This window comes from Symphodus melops (assembly GCF_947650265.1).
Source record: "Symphodus melops genome assembly, chromosome: 22".
NCBI lineage: Eukaryota > Metazoa > Chordata > Actinopteri > Labriformes > Labridae > Symphodus > Symphodus melops.
Genome location: NC_136712.1, coordinates 17,360,125 through 17,382,228, shown reverse-complemented (window position 1 = coordinate 17,382,228; position 22,104 = coordinate 17,360,125). Strand labels below are relative to the sequence as shown.

General features: G+C 43.5%; 1 protein-coding gene across 6 annotated transcripts in view; it reads left to right on the top strand.

Moving 5' to 3' along the window:
* The first annotated feature begins 180 nt into the window (after positions 1-180).
* The window catches only part of kcnc2 (potassium voltage-gated channel, Shaw-related subfamily, member 2), a 79,187-nt gene continuing 57,263 nt past the window's right edge, over positions 181-22,104 (top strand). For 5 of the 6 annotated variants that reach the window (XR_013778116.1, XM_079335352.1, XM_079335356.1 and 2 more), the window contains exon 1: positions 181-1,265. Coding sequence is in view for 5 of the 6 variants with exons in the window: in XM_079335352.1 (XP_079191478.1) it covers positions 711-1,265 (555 nt within the window). In the remaining variant the exon portion in view is untranslated. The remainder of the gene's footprint in view (positions 1,266-22,104) is intronic. The other variant, XM_079335355.1, reaches the window with a different exon arrangement.

Here is a 22,104-nt window from a genome sequence, read left to right as displayed (position 1 = left end):
CTTTTGAATTCTTCTTACAAATGAGCTTTTCAAATGAACTGAATGTTGGATTTTTTTTCAGCACCTGATGTCACTGCTATAATTGGCTGATCTGATTTAACTAACAGAGCTCCAAACGAAAAAAAGAAGACACAGACCCACTCTTTTCTTTGTAGAGCCAAACATGTTTAATTTCCCTGAAGCCAACTTTTCCAGATTATCTGAAACACACACTTGACTTAAAATGGAACAAAAAGGCGTGTAGAGAGTAACGAGAGAGCGATGAGTGAAGAACAGACACTGTTGATTTCAAAGGAGGGTTACATATTTTGGAGTAACGCGCTCGACGCTGACAGGCGGTTGTGCGTCTTGGAGAGGGCAGGGACGCCGGAGACGCGCAACGGCGGCAGCAGCGAGCGCAGTCTGTTTAGAGCCACCGGTTAAGATCATTCAACACTCTGAGCGCTGACTGTCTGAGTGGGTGCTGGAATACAAATCGACGACCTCCACCTCCTCAAAACCCGCCAAACAACAACGATGGACATCCTCCTTGGATCCCTGATTAGCAAAGAAAGTGTCGGATGAAGGAAATTGGAGATACTGCGCATCACAATCCTGAAGCTTCTTTAAACAGGACTGTGGGTGTGTGTGCGCGTCGGGCTCGCCGTTACCTCCGGACTGCACTCGCCAACTTCCCCCGCTTTTCATCAAGTCATGTCTGATACAGAGCGATGGGCAAGTTTGACGACAACGAGAGGATAATCCTCAACGTCGGCGGTACAAGGCACGAGACCTACAAGACCACCCTGAAGACCCTGCCGGGGACGCGACTGGCCCTGCTCGCCTCCGACTCGGACATTGACTCCGTGCTGGATCAGCTGCAACAAGTCCCCGGCTTCATCGAGTACAACGCGCGGACCAACGAGTACTTTTTCGACCGCCACCCAGGCGTCTTCGCCTACGTGCTCAACTATTACCGTACCGGGAAACTCCACTGCCCGGCGGATGTGTGCGGACCGCTGTTTGAGGAGGAGCTCTCCTTCTGGGGCATCGATGAGACGGACGTGGAGCCCTGCTGCTGGATGACATACCGGCAGCACCGGGACGCGGAGGAAGCTCTGGACGTGTTCGAGCTTAACGTCGACAACGGGGAAGATGACGACGAGATAGGGAAGAGGCTCGGGATTGAGGATGTGGCTGCAGACGGGAATGTCAGCCTGTGGAGGAAGTGGCAGCCAGTGATCTGGAATCTATTCGAGGATCCGTACTCCTCCAGGGCGGCGCGGGTAAGGGCGCAGCGCTGCGCGTGGAGCTCTCCAAACATACACAGTAACCCTATACTTTACACTTCACAGCATCTTCCGTTCATTCACAGTAACGCACTCTCCAACACGAATATATGAGCAGCCTTTCTTTGCCCCAAATCTTCCCTGAAAGAATAAAAAAGTCCTTAATAAGTTGTTGTCAAGTTGCAAAAACAAATCCTGGAGAATGAAGATATGTTGCAGTGTTTTGATCATTTTTGTCCAAGCTTTGATTTGATTTAAAATGAACATGTCCGTATTATTCTCTCTGAAGACATGACTAAATCCAGATCTTAATTTTTAGAGTCTGATTTGAAAACACATGCAGCTGCCACTTTAAAAAAAAAAAAAAAAAAGATTATTGCATTTATCAGGAGCACACAAGGTGTTAACACTCTGCCAGGATGGATATTCATAGCAGCAGTGTATTTTAGGTGTGTATGTCCGTGCCAAAGACGGGCTCTGTCCTACATTTGTTGCACTCTGATGCTGTTTCTTTTGGAGATGCATCCTATATTTCTGTTACTCCGTCTTTCCAGAAGGGATTTGTGTTTATGGAGTTAGAGCTCCAGGAATATCAATTCATCAGTCACAGCGTGCATGTTGCCTCTGTCGATCTCATTTAATGCTTCTCTCTGCTCCGATCTGCATGCCAGCGTTGGACTTTTATCTTATTGCAGACCTAGAGCATCTGTGAACAGATAGACTTAAAGGCCCCTCGGTATCTTTGCAATCACTTTGTCATCATTATCCAGTTTTGTTTAACTCTGAGATTTTAGACAACATTCAGAATCTCAGTCTTTGTAAATATTACTCACAAGCCGGTTGGATTTAGAAAGGTTTGATTCAGCATGTGTTTAATGAGCTCTGTATCAACAAGTCTGCAACAGTTGTCTACAAAGAGCAATCATATTCCCTCTCCCATCCTCACTGTCACTCCTCCTTAGGCTGCTGCTGAATTCTGGGTATTAGCTTCTTTTTTCAGAGTGTTTATTTTCTGTGACGTTCGAACTCTTCCTCAGACGTCACTTTCTCTGAATCCTGAATAACTGGCAGCGAGTTGATCGCTCGCTGACAGACCGAGGTGTTACAGGAGTGAGCGACTGCTGGCTTTGATGCCGTGTTGTGTGAATGGAATCTAACGACCACGCAAATGTCTTCACGGTGTGATGAAAACACAACGCTTGAAATCTTCAATCCAGCCAGGTTGGACTGAATGAATGGAATTATTAAAACGCCAAGTCACCAAACTAAGAAAAAATCTGCTGGTTTTTTGGGGGGGGTTTTCACATTAGCTGACAATAATTGAAGCACCTGCTGTGACATCACTGATTCAGGTGTGGCCAGGTATGACATCACATAGCTTTTTTATTTCAAGATTTCTTTTTTTATTCTTTTCACGCCCTCGTTTTTTTCGGACAGGAAATAGTGTTAAAAATTAGGCAGAGAGTGGAGAACGGTTAAGCACACAATGAGCCACGTGCCAGATCTGAACCCGGCCTTGGCACCTCGAGGACCACATCCTCTGCACATGGTCTGCGTGAACCAACCACTAGACCACCGGCACCTCAGATAACATGTCAGAAATCTGGGAGAGAGACCGGGGATGACGCTCTGGAAAAGAGTCAAAGGTCGATTTTGAAGCCTGGCCGCCTGCTTAGAGGTCTACAGCCTCTACATGGGGCGTGCATACACGCTCTGAGAGCTAAAGTACCAAACCAGAGATCTATTTCCTCAAACAGTTCATTACAGCAGAGGTTATCTGCATGCATTTATTTAGCATTTTTTCCCCATCATTGCTCCTGTAGCCGACACATTTTAGCATTATAGATCATCCAGAATCAAACCTTCTTGTATTCCTTTTTTACTTTCTACATCTGACCCTCAGAGGGAAAGGAACAACACCTGTGGTTACATCACTCCTCCTCTTCAGTGTCTACAGGTCGCTGTTTGAACAGAACGTGAATGTTCATGTGGAAAGGACAGCTGAAGAGAGACAGGACATGATGAGAGAGTAGGGGGAGGACATGCAGCAAAGGGCAGAGCTCAGACTCAAACCCACAACAGCCTCTGTACATGGAGTGTGCAACACGAGGTTACCTGCTCTCCATGTGGACTGTTTTGAGATTTTGCTCTTTTAATAAGGGACGCAGTGTTCACAGATTATGAATCCTCATTAGACGGTGTCTTTCTGTAAAGAAGGTGGGAAATTAGACAAATACATGGAACATATGAAACACTGGATTTGTCTCATGGCTGTTTGTGCAAAAGTGGCTGAAATGAGTAAACTGAATTTCGTCCTTGTTGCACTTTTTCTGTCAGCAGATTTTCAAACTAATGTTTCAATTTGAGTCTGTAACACAGAAACTTTTTGGAAGTAAAGTGATTTTTGTATATCAGGGAAGAAACGTGACCTGCAGCCACACAGGAGAGGACAGGAGATCCAAAGTTAAATAAGTTTACCTGACATGAATAACTTAACGTCACATGACCTGCCATCACTCTCTTCCTGTTTCTTTCCTGGACTGAAACAGCACGCTGTCTCATTACTGCTCTTGTCTAATCATTACCAAGCTGTGTTCCCTGTTTGGTTGTGCTAATTCAGGGGCCATGCCAAGGATCTCCATTTACAGTTTCTGTTGTCTCATCCTCAGTTTAATTCAGTTCCAGCGACCTATGTATGGAGACTATTGTCCTCCAAGCTGGCAGCCAAGGTTCAAGTGCGACTTGTAGTTTTTTTCCCCCGCATGTCATTCCCCAGCGAGCTCCGTGTCCAACATTTAGCATGAAATACATTTGTGTCAAATCTGTGCAGAGAAGAAAAAAACAAGAAAACGTGTGCTTGATTTTTGATATACAGTAACTGTATTTTCTTGATGATGTCACATACAGTTAGAGAGAAGGTGACCTTTGAGTGACCTCTTCCTTAAGATGCAATTAAAGATATGAAAGTAGTACAAAGTGAATGTATGTTTTCACAGGAGTTAAAGTTTTTCCTGATTTAAGGATCATGAGTATGTTTGGCCTTTTGATCCAATAAATATGAGCCATTTCTTCTGCCGCCCATTTCTAGAAACTGTCCTCAATCTTGATTTTTAATAGAAGTATCGGGGCGTGCGTGCGTGCGTGCGTGTGTGTGTATGTGTGTGTTTCTGGCACTGACCTTGCCTCGTATCAATTATCCCTCCTCTTGCAATCCATCAGGAAACTTTCAGCCGTGATGGCAGCAGGGATTTGTCTGTAAGCTATAGTGATGCAGGATGTCTACTTTATAATTCCAAGATGTTTCTCGAGTGTTATTCTTTACGTAATGCAATACAACATATACTTTAGAGTTTGATTACATTACGTTAAAGCCACAACTTCAAACTGACCACATCCTTCTTATCGACCAGCTGCTTCTTGTACTCTTCCACTAAGTTTCCTTTGTAAGTTCTTGGAAACGTTTTTGCACGTGGCCTGCTGACAGAGGGACGAGCATGGGCGTGTCCCAGGTAAATATGGAGTCAGGCAGTTGATGGAGCTCAATGCTTGTGTTTACAACTCGCACACTTCTGTCTCTCTACATCGACTCGCCCCCAGTGTGCACACGCAGACAAATGAAGTCATGCCACATTTCCTGCCACTTGTACCATGCATCTGTGTCTATCAGTGCCTCCCTGTTGACTGCATGTGAAGCTCAGTCCCTGAGGGCCCAGATGCTCCACCTGCAGCCACGTCGTCACAGCGGCAGCATGCAGAGAGAGACGGCGCTCCGCCTTGAGGCCTAAATGTTTCCTTCTCATTAAAAGCTCTCTTTTTGATAAAAGACAAAACCAAAGAGAGAGGCTCCCTGTGTATGTGTGAGACGAAGAGAGGGGATTGGGAGTGTGTCTAAAAGCGGTCCCTTGAGGACACTAATCCGCCCCCCTGACAAGGCGTTAGGAGAGAGTAATGTGGAGTTATCCTCCATGGAAATGAAAGGTGTGATTTCAGAGTGCTAACTCGTGCCAGTGCAAAGCTCAGTCCTCTTACAAGTTCACCTTTGACTCTGACAGAGCAGGGAAGATGCTATTAACTGTAAAGTGGTCTTTAACAGCAGAAGACATTAAACTCAGTGCAGAGTGGTGGATTGAAAGAAAGACAGATGGATCATATACATCTGAACAGTTATATTCATTGAAATCAGCCACAGTTTGCACAAAGGCTCTAAACCACATCAGCACTATGACACCAGGTTGTCATGATACCAGAATAGTACAATGTAGAAGTGTGAGGTGTCTCACATTTAGTATTATTGCAAGCAAACTCCTGCATTTTGTCTAAATTGTGGTTTTGGTAGCGAAATGTTGCCAATTTATTTATGCAATTTAGACCGTGTCCCCTCTCCTGCTTTCTGTGTTTGTAAGAGACGAGACCAAAACTTTAATGTCTGAATGAGACGTCTCAAGACGAGAAAATTTAAATGGAGCCGTGCTGCGCTCTCTTCGTTGCTCGCTGCCACTTTGGGGTCAAAATACCACCATAAGATTTTTAGTTTTTCTGCTTTAAAAAAAAATCGAAAGTGCTTTTTGACACCATCGATCATCAAACAGATTTTACTATTTTAAAATAAGTGGTATCAACTAGTGTCAACCATTCTGAGAATTGTGTTAAGACACTGATTGAACTGTTCTCCACTGGTCTATATTTAAACATCATTGGCTATAGCTTCAGTGTGAGAGCTTCTTTAGCTTCTTTCACACATGAACTGCACTCCTGAACATTTCCTGACATCGTCCCGCTCAGCTACGTGTGTGGTCTCCGACTTTTACCAGACTATTCTTGTCAGCCTCCCAGTGAAATGTTTGCATGGAGTCAGGCAGACTGATGTGTGAACTGGGGCGGTAAAGGTCAGAAGCATTAACATCATGTCGTGGGTGAGATGATGCCTTTTATAATCTGCGATCAGTGCAAAGTACTGTAAGCATTGATCTAAAGGCACAAACCGTCACCGTCAGCTATGATGGATTTGTTGTCAACATTGCACTGAGACTTCTGAAGCGTCTTTTTTACATCCTGGTCTGCCTCTTGAAACGACCGAAGCTCCTCTTGTCCAGCAGGAACATTCTCCTACTTTACGGGACGATAGTGAAAAGGGAGCTCTGGAAAATGTCAGGCACGCTGTCAGAACAGCATGTGTGAAAAGTGCTTTGAATTTCATTATAGAGATCCAGATCCTGAACTTGTGCATGCCATTAATCACTTAAATAATATCTGGAAGTTTTTCACTAAAACAAATGTTTAATCAGTCACTTGAAATATTAGCGGCGTGCTGCTTTTCAGAGTTCTTCTGTCGCTACAGACAAACAAATCAAAACCACAGGCGATGGAAAAAGTCAGACCTCTGCTGAGGGATGATGAAGAGCGATAGGAAGGAAACAGACCTGCATTCACAGCATTACCTGCAGCTGAAGAGAAAAAAATGTAGACCTTTTGAAATGCCAATTTCTTAAGAGTAACTTGTCAAATCGTCAGGAAACCACAGAGGAAGAACCAAGATCCAGAAGCACCAGAGAAGACGTGGTTCAGTGCATCTTAACCTCTGAACACAAGAGGCCGTGCACCAGCTGAAACCTCGAGTGCATAATGGTAGACATAGTAACAGATTGGGACTTATTGTTCCTGTCGACACCTCCTAACGTGCTCTTTTAAATGCAATAAGGGAGGGAAAAAAAACTTCTTTGCAACAGTAACACAATGGTGCAAACGCTAACATACCAGAATATCATTTGTTGACATTATTCAAGTATTTCATCCCAACTTATATGACCAGTTTTCCACAACAGCAGCAGCTTCATTAACAGCTTCATAGCAGACGTTGGATCAGTCATCAGTTTCTCGAGGTGAGCTGAAAAAACCCAAAAGACTCCTCTCTCCTTTTTAACCAGCCCATCTGTGAGTGTGCGAGCAGTGAGCGTTAGCAGGCGTGTTTCTCTGCACTCCCCACGCTGTTTCTATTGTTGTAGTCATCCTGTTCTCTCTTCGCTCTCAGCGCTACCTCTCTAATCTGCACGCACTGTGTTTTTTAACCGCGGCTGTCGGTGCGTTCGCCCGTCTCCACTACCTTTATGATCCTGCTAAAGAAAAGACATGGCTGTTTTCTGTGTGTAATTATGTGTGTGTATAGGTGTTTGTGTTCTTCGATGTGTTAACCTCTTTGTTTGTCCCTCTCATATCTCTGTAGTTGGCCATTGCTGGATTTGGATGGTAACAATCAAATGAATAAGTAAAACAACACCCACCACCTTTTTCCATTTTCCATGTCTGCGCTCTGAGACAGAAGTTTTAACTGATGCCTGACTCTGTAGTCCCCCCCCCCCCCCCACTACACCTCACCCCCACCCACGCACCCCCCCCCCCATCCTACCATGAACCCATCTGAGACTGCAGCTTGCTTTCTTCCACTTAAGAGGTTAAAAACCCAAACCGTCTGGGTGCCGCTTGCCGCACGCCTGAAGATACCAAAGCCAGGCTGCACGCTCAGCCTGCCTGTTGTCATGGAAACATCATCGCTCATCACCACAGCCTGTTTTCATTCAGATCCGTCCGGTCTGTGAAACTGATTGATTTCAGAAACCTGCTCGACCATGAACCCTTATTGCTCAGTAACCCCTCGTGTGCTAGCTTGTTAGTTTTTAGGCAGCGATGCAAAAAAAAAAAAAAGGGTGTTAGAGCATCACTAACACGAGCGATCCATGTGTGCATGTCTCTTTAACTGCTTTCTTCTCACTGTCAGAGGTGACACATGATGATCTGCTTCAGCTTCTTCACTCTTTTGTTCCAATTGAACAAAAGCAGCAGGTTTAATGGGGCCCTGTTGAATCATATTGTGCCGAGTGTAAGGTTGGAGGAGGCCAGGAAACGCAGCTGATCCGCCTCAAACGGACGCTGAGGCCCGGCTGAGTAAATAGAGTCTGACGTGTAAACAGCAGCAGACCTGACGCTGGTAGGATATCAGGGCAAATGGCTGCCCGGGCGTAGGCGGTGACGGCACGCCACTGGGTATGTTTGTAGCCACTGCCAGTCACGTTAATCTGCCCTGCCAATCATCATCCTGCGTTTCTCTGGTTCAGTTTCTGAGCTCAGTGTACAGGAGGAGTGCGGAGGACTGCAGATATTTAACTGAGAAAGGTTAGGATGAGGAAGACTCTCACATTAACAGCTGTGGGTCTGTTAAAGGTGTGAGATGTCTGCTTATTTTGTGTGAAGTGTTTGTTGCTAAGCACCCAGCACTGTGGCTCTCATGCTCTGCTGTATGCCTTTATCACCTGTTGGTTGTACAATCTGTGACGTCTGAAAGTAAACTAAGTTAGAAAACTATGAACACTGAGATTATACCACTGTATAAACATATAAAGGGGCATTTATACTGTTTGTACTCCAGAGAGTCACTTTCTTAAATATAATCAAATGTCATCGTCAGAGTGAGTCAGACAGAAGCTGTTTAAGGAAAAGTGCTACAAGCAAGCAGCAACCACTTTAAATGTTGATCAAACATCTTGTCACCATACAGGAGTTTTTCATTTCGTTATGAGTTAATGCTCACAACATTTCAAGGGATTTCAAAGTCACAGACACATTTACAAAGTCTGATCTATAAAAAAAAAAAAAAAAAAAAAAAATCACAAGTGTTTTGCTGGTTTGGATGCACGCTCTCGTGGTCAGTCTGAACTGTTTGAATCTTATTTAATGCAAACTGTGTTGTTACATGGCGTGACCGTTATCGTCTCACAGGCACCAAACAGGAATCTGCAAACTAGCAAACATTACCTGGAGGCAAAGGAACATGCGCTTCATCTAGACTGTGGAATAAGAGCAGAAACTTCTGGAAAAAGCAAGAATTAAAAAGTCTCCCAGTGAGTACGCTATAGTTAGCTTGCTAAGTGTACAGAGCGTTCTCACAGGGGGACGTTATCACATATCACCTGTGATGTTTCCTTCTCCACTCGATCGCCGTACAAAGACGAGGACACGACAAAGGGGGATTCTTGCTCTCTCCACAACTTTAACAGTTTCTCCTCTGTTTCAGTTTTCTATTTGAAAGTTATACATTTCCACCTGGTGCATGATGGGAAATAATCTCAAAAGGAATCTACACATCTGCTTAGTGACTCGGCGTGATCCCAAGTCTTTGCAAAACCTGACTGTGACTTAAACTCTTTGATTGGCTGACACATTTTGTGAGCGAGTGTCTGACGTTCTGCGTTTTAAAAAAAAGTATCGACACCAGTTTGGAGACGACAACAACAGTGATAAAAGTCCGACAGTAGGAACCCAACGTTGGCTTCCTTCATTTGTTTACTCAAACATGCACAAGTTCAAAAGTTACATAAGTTATAACAAGTTTAACCGACTTGTTGTCCTGTGACTGTTAAATGTTCACTTAATGGTTTTAAGCATGGTATGTAAAACAAGTGTGACTGTTTATGCTCGTAAAGATGCATCAATGATCCTTTCAGTTTGTTTCCGAACCGTCTGGAATCGTTTTGATTCTTCATTAAATAAACGCCTTGTGGTCGGGTGAGTAAATGATCACTGTCACACAGGACTTTGACGACACAGATTCTGATGTCAGAGTCTGTGTCCACTGAGTTAAAGATGGCGCTACATAAGAACTGGTTGGTTGCTGCTTGGTTAGTCACGTCTGAAGATGGTTTGTGAGAATGCGATTTTTAGTTTCACAGCTTCAATTCTTCATCTATTGTCAAAAATGAGACGAGAAGAGCAGATTGTTTTTCACATGAATATGAAGGTGTAGGTTTGTGTGCATACAGAGAGAGAGGCCCGTTGGATATTTAATGAAGGAGACTTGTTCTGTATGCATGATAGGAACCTCGGCCCTCACACAGTTGTTAGCTATATACTGCAATCCCATCAGGCCTTGCTCATACTCTCTCTCTCTCTCTCTCTCTCTCTCTCTCTCTCTGTTTTGCTCTCTCTCTGCAAAGGGACTTTTCAATTATTACGCAGTAGATTAAAGTGCCAGATTTGGCTTTAAACTGGGTCTCCATGACTGATTTCTCCATTGTGCACTTTCAGAATATTCATATGTAAGTCGAAAGCTCTTTAAAGAAAGAATAACGGTCTTTAAAGGTGTTTGATTGAAACCGCTAAGATCTTCGGTGTCTTTGAAGTCCACCCTTTTTTGGTTATAAATACATGCATCTGTGTTTTCTTCAGTTTTACAATAAACAAGGAGAGAGGCAGCAGTAATGACGCACTGATACCTTTCAGGACAAAAGAGTCATTGTGAGCGAGCACATTGCTATGGAGATCTGCTCGTGTTGGATGGAAGAGTCGGCATGAGGCAGAAAAAACCCCACAAAGCTCATCTCTGCTGTGGGAGAGCTCAGTTATTCCAAATTTGTGACCACTTTTGACACCAGCTGGCATGACACGCATTCGATGAATGAAGCATTTTGAAGCATGAGTGCATGTATGACCCTCCATGACGGCGGCGCTCCTCTTTGTCTCTTTGCAGGTTTTAACTCAACGCAGCAATCTGACACAACGAGTGGTGTGTTTGTTAGCTCGCTCCCCACGTTATTCCTACAGAAATCCAACAACAATTTGACAGGTGCACGGCTGTAAAAAAAACAGCACAAGGGTTAGTCATCAAATCAAGTTTAAGTGTTAAAACGTTGTGAGTGTGTAGTGGAAATGTGTGAGGAGAGAGCTCTCAGTGTGACAAGTCACTTCAAAATGGAAGACATGGTGCTTGTTTTCACAAAATTGCATATGACTAAGTGTTAGCCAAATTGGATGAGTTTTATTGCTCAATTTTGCAAACGAAATCTGATGTGTGTGTGTGTGTGAAGACTGTGAGGAGCGCTGCCCGAACTGGAAGAAGAGATCAAACAGAGACAGGTCTTCTTCTTCTTCTTCTTTAATGTCCATTTCAGCGGGAGAGCAGCCTGCAGAGCCTGGATTCTGCTGCAGATGCATAGAGCCAGACGTGCACTTAGGAGCAGCTTAGATAAGAGTTCAGTATCATGCATTTATGGATGTGATGGCATGCATGCTGAAGGTGTGCTCCACCCGTCTTCTGTGCACTGCCAGACTCCTGCCAGGAGGGGCCCGTTAGTTTGGGCTCATGGCTGAATAATTAATGCTCACCCAATCACTCTGAAAGATTGAGCGCTTCCAAGGACAATGGATTCACTGAAAGTTCTGCCGTCTGGCACCATTTGCACAACCCTGGCGCTCTCACATTAAAAGGTAATTAATAAATCAGAGGCTACAGCTGATTTGTGTTACTTGTCTCTTTTCCCCTGTTAGCTGTTTGAGGCTGAGCTGCCGTCTTACAAAGCTCAGCGGAAATCCAACGAGGGGGATTTTACCTCCAATCAAACCCAGTCCTCCATTAAACTCTGCTTAACTCCTCAATAGCTTTTATTTTTTTCTATTACTCCAAACGGATCAATGTGTTTTAATCTGCTGCAGTTCATAATGTAAGAAATGATATCTGATGATTCTGTTAACATTTACATAACATGTTTTGAACCAGGATGTTAACGATGAAATGACGTCAGTCTTGCTTATTCAATCATCAAGTCACCACAATACTGGAACGCCCCGATGTTTAAGCAACACCTGGACACATTTTCTGTAAACTTTAAATATATCTGTGGGGTTCGATATGATGGGTCACATTAGCATGAAGTGTTTCACAACATGTTGTTTTAGGTATGGCTGATCGTCATCTATTAAAATCTATGAAACAACGTACCAAACGTTGAAGAGATGCTGAAGTGTCTTGCCTGACAGTGAAATGCTGTTAGATTAAAAGCATATGGCTCTCCATCCACCTCCATTGTCTAAGGTTGAAAATCTTGTCACTTGGCAACTGTGGGATGCTCCTACATTATATCATCTGCACAGCCTTGAAACCTTTTCTTTCCTATTTAGCCAAGAAGTAAGTATTAACTCTTCCTCAGTGCTTAGCGTAACTCTTAATTAACACAAACACACCCTGATAGCCTGTCAAGCTTCACCAGCAAAGGTCTAAGCAGTTACAGGATGGTGACAAGCACACAGAAAGTTGTCATCCTGTAAATGTGGACTCGTTGCTGACTGACCCTCTGGGATAGCTTTGGTTGCCAACAAAGTTGAACAGTGTGTGTTTTTCTGTCCCCACAAAGGGAGGCGGCAGGCCACTGATCTGCATGCCGTTGGTTTCTGGGGAACTCTGTCTGGTGTTAATTGTGCGCCTGGTTACTCTGCTGGATCAACCGCTGGCTCTCAGCTCCGTCCACTGATCATTTAGTCTTGTTCAAAGGCTGACGCTTAAAAGAAGACCCGCTGTTTAATGCAGCCACATCTGAGCAAGTGGGGCTCAATTAGAGGACATGCGGTCCCAAATCAACACAACAGAGGTGGACAGACAGACGGGCTGGAGTAGAGTCTCATGGTGCTGCTGTTTGAGAGTTCAACCAGTTATTACAGGAAAAACATGACTGCAGCTCGAACTTTATTTAACTCTTCACTGCACACCTAAGAGGGTAATTAACTTTTTCTTTTTTAAACTTATTTGGCTTTTAATAACTAGTAGTTACAAAAAGTTTTGGGATTGCTTCTGCAGAATCATGCTTTACTGTATCAGGCTGTAACGGCTGCATGAAATCCAAACAGGCTTAAGTGTCAGATCCAGACTGTATATTCATATGGACAATGAGCCTCAATCTCCTTCCATTGTATAAACATGAAGCCAAAATACCCTCATGGTGTGTGCTATCATATTATCATCATTTAGAGCCAGAGTGTGCACACTGGAGATCTGCGAGAAGAGCCTGAGTTTTGACGTCCTGTAGCTTCTGCTAACAAAAACTCATAGATGGGGGAAGTAGCAGAGAGAACTCCCATGATTCCCCGCTAGCCTCGATGTAATTTGTTGTTATTGTAGTATTGATAGAGAGCCCCCTGGCAGCGATATCTACATATTATATCTTTAAGGATGGAGGGGGGCGAGGTGAGACAGTACTGTCTGTGGTTATGAATTTGAATGACAGTACCAATTTTTAACACTAGGTGTCAGAGTTACATATTAGTCCATAAAATGTCTTAAAGGTCTTGAATTTGATTCTTCAAAGTGATGTAATGTAAGGGATAGGTTAAAGAAACAACATTAGCTTGATGAGCATAGCATCACCTTGCCATTCAAAACAATAGGCCTCATGCGGGTAGCGTTTATGCTTGGACCCAGAATGATGTGCACCCAACCACAAACACTTTTTTTGATCCATCAAAACTCACAAGAAGTTAGAACGACAAAACTCAACGATCAAACTCCCCAGTAAGAGGTGAAAAGTCTTCTGAGTGCACGTTTGTCCTGAACTGTTCACCGTTCATCAAACACAGTTTGACTCTTGGTAAAAATGTAAAGCTTTACGAGGTACCTCAAGGAACAGACTGTGGTACTGCAGGTTTTCTTAAAAAAATGTTAATGCAACAGTGACTGTAAATACTGTGAATGCAGCTTCTTACTGCACAGGGGTCTCTCTGGCTGATCATGATGACATGAGGTAATGCAGTCTCTGCCAGCCTGATATCGACTGCAGTCAGTAACAGAAACCTCCCAGGAGCTCGTCTCTTGGAAGGAAAAGTGATTGGTTCAAATGGTGACTGCGCTGCCTCCCTTCTCAGTCAGACCTAAATATTTTTTTCTGTTCTTTGAAAAACTTTCTTGATGGGGAGATTTTGCATAAGGATTAGGATATTTTTAAATTAAGCTGAAGAGAACAAGAGTAGATTTGACATTTTGAATCCACACTTGCAGTGTGAAAGATGGCGCTAATGAAACTTTAAATGTGTCTCAATCTCAGAGGAAAGGTGACTTTTCTGTGAACATCAGTTGCCTTGGCTGTTGAACCTTTCGCAAACTGTAAACGTCTTCCATCCAAGCCTGCTTCACAGTTTTCCCTGTGGGACTCGCAGCTTGTTTGATATGAAGCTAAGAATACTGGTGGTTAGACTTCACGCTCGACTGAACAATCCTCTTCTCCATTCAAACTCCATTCACACAGTGACTGTACAGCCTGCTGTGATACACAGTATTGGCTCACTGTCTCCAAAGCTTATCATCTGAATGCCACTGTATTAAATCTTATGATCAAATCATGCAAGTGGTTTCCCTTGTATACCATAGGCTGTATGAAATATGGACATAGTGTTAGTGATGTCATCCATTGGTTTCTGAAGAGACGTCATAAGGCCCAAAGACGGCAATCGACCTGATCCTAATAACAGGCAAGGCCCTGCTCGTGCTTCCACCCGTCCAATTAACCAATTATGCAAATATATGCACAACTCCTTAACCTTATTGTAATGATAAAGGATGAGTTTATTTCTGCTTTAAAAAAAGAACATTTCACACGTTTTCAGAAGGTCAAAGCTCTATGGTTTTTGCCAAACAGAGTTTGAACTGTCCAAAAATCCTCAGAACTTTTCTACTTAAATGTGAAAACAGATGAGGGCCGTTGCTTCAATATCAGCTTCAATATAATATGACAAGGAGTCACATTTGTAGAGTTTAATTGGGAGAATTTCTTGTTGAATTGGGTTCGTGGGTCGAAATGAAAGTGATTTGATCCGAATCCCGCAGAGCAGTGCAGGAGTTTGTCTGTCTGAGTCTTCTCCAATAGTTCACTGATACAGACCTGGCAGAACCAATCCTATTAGTAATTCTCTCCTGGATTAAGGCTCCTGGGGACCCAGCAGGCTTGCAGACAGAAGAGGAAATTCACACTTGGGTGCGTCTGCTCTTCAGGAAAAAACCAGAAGGGGCTTCGCTAGTGCAAAGAGAGTTCTGTCTCTGAAGGGAGAGGTTAAAGGACCGGCGCCTGCCGAGATCTCTCCCTGTATGTTTGCATTTAAAGCTCCGTAAGGCAGACAAACTTTAAACATTAATCTCACGCACTATCCACCATGGTTGATTGATTTGCCATGTGCCCAATTCCTCCTGCTAAAGCAAGAAATTTGCTTCCTCGCAGAAGGGACTGCCTGTGGTGTGAATCAAGCCGCCAATGTATAAGAATAAGGGGAGCAAAAGTTGAATCCAGTTAACTTTGTGAAAATGGGCCCCAAGTTTGCCGCACAGGAACTAATCCATTTGGTCACCCACTTACTCATGACCAAGTAATACACCTTTTCTGTGTTTGCCACAGAACAATTTAATGTGAAAGATTGGAAAGTACAGTTTATGTCTATCCTCTCCTATCAGTGAAATGATGCTTGGAAGAAAGACAGAAATTGCTTCTTGTGGGTTATGCGAGTTCTTATTAAGGTCACTGAAGTCTTGAAATCTTTGTGAGGCCTTTTGAAGATCCTGCTGCAAACTTTTGATTTAGAGTTTGAAACGGCTCCAGTGTAATTTTGTTCACACAACTTCCTGGTAAAATATTTTACAACAAGTTCTTTCTGCTTGTCCTCAATCTAAACTTTTGATAACACAGAGTCGGACTGCACCAACTGAAACACGTTTCTATTCAGTTTGTCTCATTTGCTATTTCCAAGTCTTCTCCTACACACCATGCGGTTCATATTGTAAATGTGGGTCCCATTTATAGTCAAATAGACAAACAGACTTGTTTTAGAGCGTGGCTTCCTGTGATGCTACCACAGCAACATTTCAGTTAGGATGGAGCTGCAGAAGTGAATCCAACTTGTTGTCAGGGAATCATCCTCCAGCACTAAAACAGTTAAGATAAGGTCGGTTCGAATGAATGAATCTGCTGCCATGCCGGCTGCTCACTGAGGCTAATTGTTTAGTTTGTAAGCTGAATGCTAATATCAGTTTGCTAACGTACTAGTTTGGGTTTTGATTGATGAGTTTTCCATATTCAGCGTACTTGTTTTCCACATAGATGTAAGCATGATCACATTTGCTTCTTAGCAGTAAATACATGTAAGTACAGCTGAGGTGGATCCGTGTTTTTTTTTGTTGGGTGCCTGTCTGTTTTGTGGGCCGGTTCTGCACAAACCTGAGACTGAAATAGCTCCAATTACTGGGTCAGCAGCCGATTTATGTGTGATGAAAAGTGACCTGCTCCTCCCCTGAAACCAGTGTTCCTCAAACCTGTGTGTGTGTGTGTGTGTGTGTGTGTGTGTGTGTGTGTGTGTGTGTGTGTGTGTGTGTGTGTGTGTGTGTGTGTGTGTGTGTGTGTGTGTGTGTGTGTGTGTGTGTGTGTGTGTGTGTGTGTGTGTGTGTGTGTGTGTGTGTGTGTGTGTGTGTGTGTGTGTGTGTGTGTGTGTGTGTGTCAGTGTTGTTGAGGTCTCATGTCGAGAAAGATCTGTTGTCAGATCATTAGTGAAACAAAACTGTCCAAACAGAGAAGTCTCACATTTGTCCTGTTTGTGTGCAGATATGAGTCACATTCGTCTGTATTATGAATATCTTCCTTAATGTCAGCCTGCTGGTGAAAACCCTCAGTGGGTGTCTAGTAAAATCATTCATTTGGAAACATGAGTGGGAGAAATGTAGCCTGAATTACTTCATTTTCTGAAAACCGCTCGTTTGAGTGCATCTTGGTCTTACTGTAAATATTTTCAGTCCAAAGTGATGGGAAGTAGAGAAGAGAGGTTTTTTTTTTTTTTTTACTGTGTGAGTGTCAAAGTACAATGCTGATTCACTCCCACACAGGCAAATTTGTTATTCACTCTCAAATCTCCAGTGTTGCAGGTATCTCAGTGCAATAACAACATTACCCCGGGCCTTTTCTAAAAACAACTCTGTAATTAATTTCATCTGTTTGGTCTTTAAACTCTTGAAGTCATTTACGCTGCAAAAGCCTCAATCTAACTGAGTGACATCTGCCCGTGTGCCGCTGACATCTGAGCTGCTGCAGGTCATTTTCCTGATTGGTCCCAACTGGTTCAAGGTTTTATAATCTGTGAATCAACTTTCAAGCAAAGAAAAAAACGTGATTACAAGTACAAACATGCTAACCACAAAAACCTTTTTAGCAAGCAGCAGATCCGGTATCTGCACTTCAAACGAGGCCCACGTGAAGCCGCTGCTCCAATAATGAACACGTCATCGCAGCTTTAGTGTGTAAAGGGCCAGCGTCATGTTTCCATAGCGATCTGACACACACAGAATAACATGATTCATCACGTTTAGCGCCCTAGTAAGCCGTCTTTTGGTGAGCACGGAGAGCTGAGTGACAGCTGCTGGTGGAGGAGTCCTCAGTCTGATGTGTGAAAGACCAAAAATAGACGAGAGAACAAAGCTCTGATTATTTATTATTATCCTATTATTGGCAATTTTGTGGACTATCGCTATCTTTAAAAGTAAATGAATAAAAACTGGCTTCCTGGTATAACATCATTTACACAACCTTGAAACAGAAGTTACCTTAATTTGTCCAATTTGTTAATAAATAATGAAGCGTGATTTAAAAAGGAGTGAGGCCATTAGCAGTAGGTGAGATTATCAAAAACCATCCTTATTTGATCTCTCCATCATTGAGAAGAAACACATCCAACAGCCAGTCTCCATACGATAGATTGCTTGTGCTTTAACAACGACGAGTCAACAATGTCATCTTTTTAAAGTTTCATTTCTGATTGGATATCGAAATGTGTGAAATGTGAATGCAAACCCGTCTCTCCTCCTCACTCCCAGCCCGAGCCCTCCCACCTCTTCTTTGAATCATTTCTGATTCTGTGGCACTCGTATCTGCTCGCCATTCAGGGTAACCGAGCATCTGTTCCTGCAGCCATTTTTAGAGCTTGACTTGAGCTCTGCTCGAGCGCGAAGAATGCAGCCTCTGAGCAGTGCGCCTGCTGTTATCCAAGGACAGCCGCGTGTCTCTCCGGCTCTGCTGTGCCGGGGGAGGATGCTCTCCCGTGAGGGTGAGAGTCTTCGTCTGAGCAGATGCATGCCACTGTGTGCCAGCCGCTAATGCCCCCTGGCATGTGATATATCCGAAATTACCACTGCTGCTCGCTGTCAGAGAGAAGAGGAGTGTTTTAAGTCAGCACGTCTCTCGGCTAAATGTCGGTTTAATCCACCGCCAAGCTTCACTGTTCAACTCAGTGCAGCTTCACTGCTGTTCAAACTTCCACAGCTGAGGAGGAATAGTTTGCATTAATCAGAGTTTCAACATGTCGAAGCAAATCAAAGATAAACATTTTACAATGTTCAAAGTAAAAAGGTTGGATGGTGAGGCGGAACTTTTTTCACAATCCAGTGGTTTGTAGACAGACGCACATTATCGTAAAAAAAAAAGAAGAAAACAGAGTATTTTGCAAAATATGTGAACTTTAAATCATTGACTGATTTGATGCAATATAATTTAATAACTCAATCAAAAGTCGTCTTTTTTCTTTCTTTTTGGAACTGATGAAAAATTAAAGTCAGTGTACAAACAAATCCTCTGCCTTTAAGTGCAGTATAGTGTGTATAGTATAAGTCTGTGTCACACACCCTGGCCTCATTATGAACATCGTCAGTGTCACATATTAGCTGGAAGTTTTGGACGAAATGATGCAGAAATCTCTGTTTTCCTCAGACGACAGTCTCTCTGGTTACCATGGTGATCCATCATCCAAAGGTGCTGTCTTTATTTGGAGCATATTTCGTGAACAAAGTCAGCTCAGAGTGGTGTTCGTTTCCTAAAGCACCACCCTAAAAATACCTGCCGTCGCTGGTTTGTTTGACGAGCGCCGAGGAGAAGAGAGGATGGCAGGAAGTGAAGCTGAGGTCAGAAGATAAAGAGCAAAGTCACTGTGAGTCTTGGCTTTTATCTGAATGACCTTAGATATCACGTTCACACAGATGCTGAAGTGGCTCGGATTCTGAGGTAAACAGCTTGGCTTTGGGAGGATTACATCCTGAGCTGGCTGCAGCAGAGAGCCAGCACTCTGTCTGGTCTAAGCCTTACTCGAGTGTCAGGACTGAGACTCTGTGGCTCAAGGACGATGGGATATTTAGACAGACTGCTCAGGAAAAGTTAACATGAATGTGTCAGAATGCTTCGGGTCAATAGGTGCATCATCATCATCATCATCATCATCATCAGTGCTAACAGCTGCTCTGGGCTAAAAAGTAATGACAGGATCCGATCTCGAGGAAACAGACATCCTGCATAATCTCCTTAAAGTCGAGTTAACATTTGAATGCTTCAGAAACTAAAACAGGACTGCAGCTGATTGGAATAATAAAGCTGTTCAATCAAGACTTCAAAGTTAGCCGAACAAGTTTCACTTCATCGTTTATCAGGACAGAAAATCTGAAACTGTGAGTGAGCAGGACTATGACAGTGAGAAGGCAAAAACGCCATGTTTACCTGGAGCTGTCAGCTGTCTGCATCCAGCAGCATATGCATGAATCTTTGTGATGTGATATTTTTGCAGGTTGCAAAGCATTCCTTTCTCCGGTGAATTCATCTCGACTACTTCATGGGACTGTCAACGTAAACCCCTCAAGCCTCAGGACCCACCACCAACTCCTCCATGAGAAATAGCAACCCGAAATTCTATTATATTTTTCATAAAGATTTATTTAGTGAAAATTGTGCAGTTTGGATACAAGACTTGTGACAGAACCAAAACTGGACAAAACAAACAGCCTTTTGGCTCCCGACCCCCCACTAGAGAATCACTGCGGTATTCACCCGATGTGACAGAAGTCTTTCAAGATTGTGGAAACTTTCAGCAGAGCAGTAAATGTAAAGTAGTTTTTATTTTCCAATCAAATGTCAGGCTGTAAAATCGAGTGTAGAGCCTTACTCGCTCTCTCCCTGGTTAAACGAGAAAGCAGCTTTAGGTAGTTTAAAGCACATCATGCAGTTTCAGTCTTCACATGTTCTACTTTATTCTAACGTGCAGGCACTAAATGCAAAGTATGTTCTCTCCACTTCAATACTATTCATCTGTTTATGCAACAAGTGTTTATGGAGTTAAAACAATCCGGCGCTGCGTGAGCTCTGCAGGTTTACGGCCTTCTCTAATGTCACAATTAAATGTGTGTCTGCTCGCGCTCACAACCCAGCATGTAAATATAACCCTCTCCTGTGTAGCACCCTCGTATTCCCACCCTCCTCACACACGAGCAATTACGCTATTCACTCTCCGCCAAGCTCTGCCTCCAACCACGACTCTTGTTCTATTAGAAGTCACTTAAGCAACGTGCTGGAGGAGGCTAGTGGAACTGTGGAGAGGGTCTCATTTTCTCACACACCGATGCACACCTCCAGCGGTGTGTGCGTGTAAGTGGCTTTCAAACACGGAGAAATGTTAATTAGAGAGTCAGGCGAAGCTCCATCTTATCCTGAAGTCTCCCACTTCAGCACCTGAAAAGTGTCCGACCTGTGTGCTTCCTCCTGCTGTTCAGGTCCTCTGAAAGAAGAAATCCAACATTTAATGAACAGGGTTGTGTTTGAGAGCTGCTTCTGGCATTCTCGCTGACTCAGATGACTACCGATCTGTGCAGCATCATGCACACTTTGGTTTTGGTTCAATACGGTTCAGTTCAGACCCTTATTGTCCCTGGATGGGACTTTTGATGAACAGCAAACACAGACACATGAAAAGACACTGCAACACAACGTAATGGAATAAAACAAAGAAGAAAGAAAATAGAAATGTGTGTTAAAAGAGTCCACTGGTGTGAAAGTAAAAGGTTAAACAAACTAAAACTTGTAACAAATGAGTGGAGAGTAAGGTGTGCAGACATTTAAGGAGTTGTTTGACGTTACAGATGAAAACACTCGATGCCCTTTTAAGTTCTGTAAACGCATCACGCCAGTTTTCCCTTCACTTTAAAACACTCGACTCTTGTTATCATCCGACATACAGAGATGTCAGTCGCAATCAGGCTAAGGCGTTCTCATTGTCGTGCCGGCCGAGGCTCAGTTGGTAGAGTCGGTCTCTCAACCGGAAGGTTGAGAGTTCGATTCCCAGCTACTGCAGCCTCATCTCTGATTGTGTCCTTGGGCAAGACACCTAATCTCAAACTGTTCAGCAGCCATGTAGTAGATTTCAACTTGGGAATTATTTAGCTTGAGTCCTTTTTTTGTTCGTCTGCTTCCCAAACTTTTCAGCCAACGACCCCCCCTGAATAACGTGTGGAGACCGGCGACCCCTCCTGTCCCTGGAGCTGATTAAAACACGAGAATCAGAACTCAATTCATCTCTTAAACTACTTTTTCACAATAATGGGTCAAATATGAAATTTGAAGACATTTTTCAATTGGATATGTTTTTATGAGTCAATCTTGTGACTCCTCCCCCTTCTCCCTGTGACGCCCCAGGGGTCCGTGTATGGTCCTGACCCCAGCCACTGGTCTAGTTGATCAATAAGTATTATGATGATGTTATCAGTGCTTTACAGAAAGGCCTCTTCAATATAAAGGTACAGATATTTTCTTTAACAGGTGAATTTAGGGAAACAAGATCTTTAATAACAGGTTGACCTGAATAAAAGGTTTGTGTTAGATTTATTGCATCAACCTAAAGCTCGCTGCGTTGGCAACAAATTAAAGAAAACGTCAAATGGATCCGTAGCATGATTCATTCTGGAGGTGAAACTGAGTCCAGTCATTGTCTCTCTCGTCTGCTCTCCCTTTTGATCTTTTACTCCCCTTCTGTGAGCGCAGACGGCGGGAGGGCCGCGGCACTGGAGGAGCCCTGCCTTGACGCCATCTGTGCTGCCATGGCTCTCCTCGCTCACCGTCACATGACCACGCCACACACATACATTTAACATTAACAACGGCTGGCAGATGGTCTTATATAAACTTTGAAAGCGACTTGGCATCAATGATTAAAACAACACCCAGTTCATGTAAAGATCCTGAAG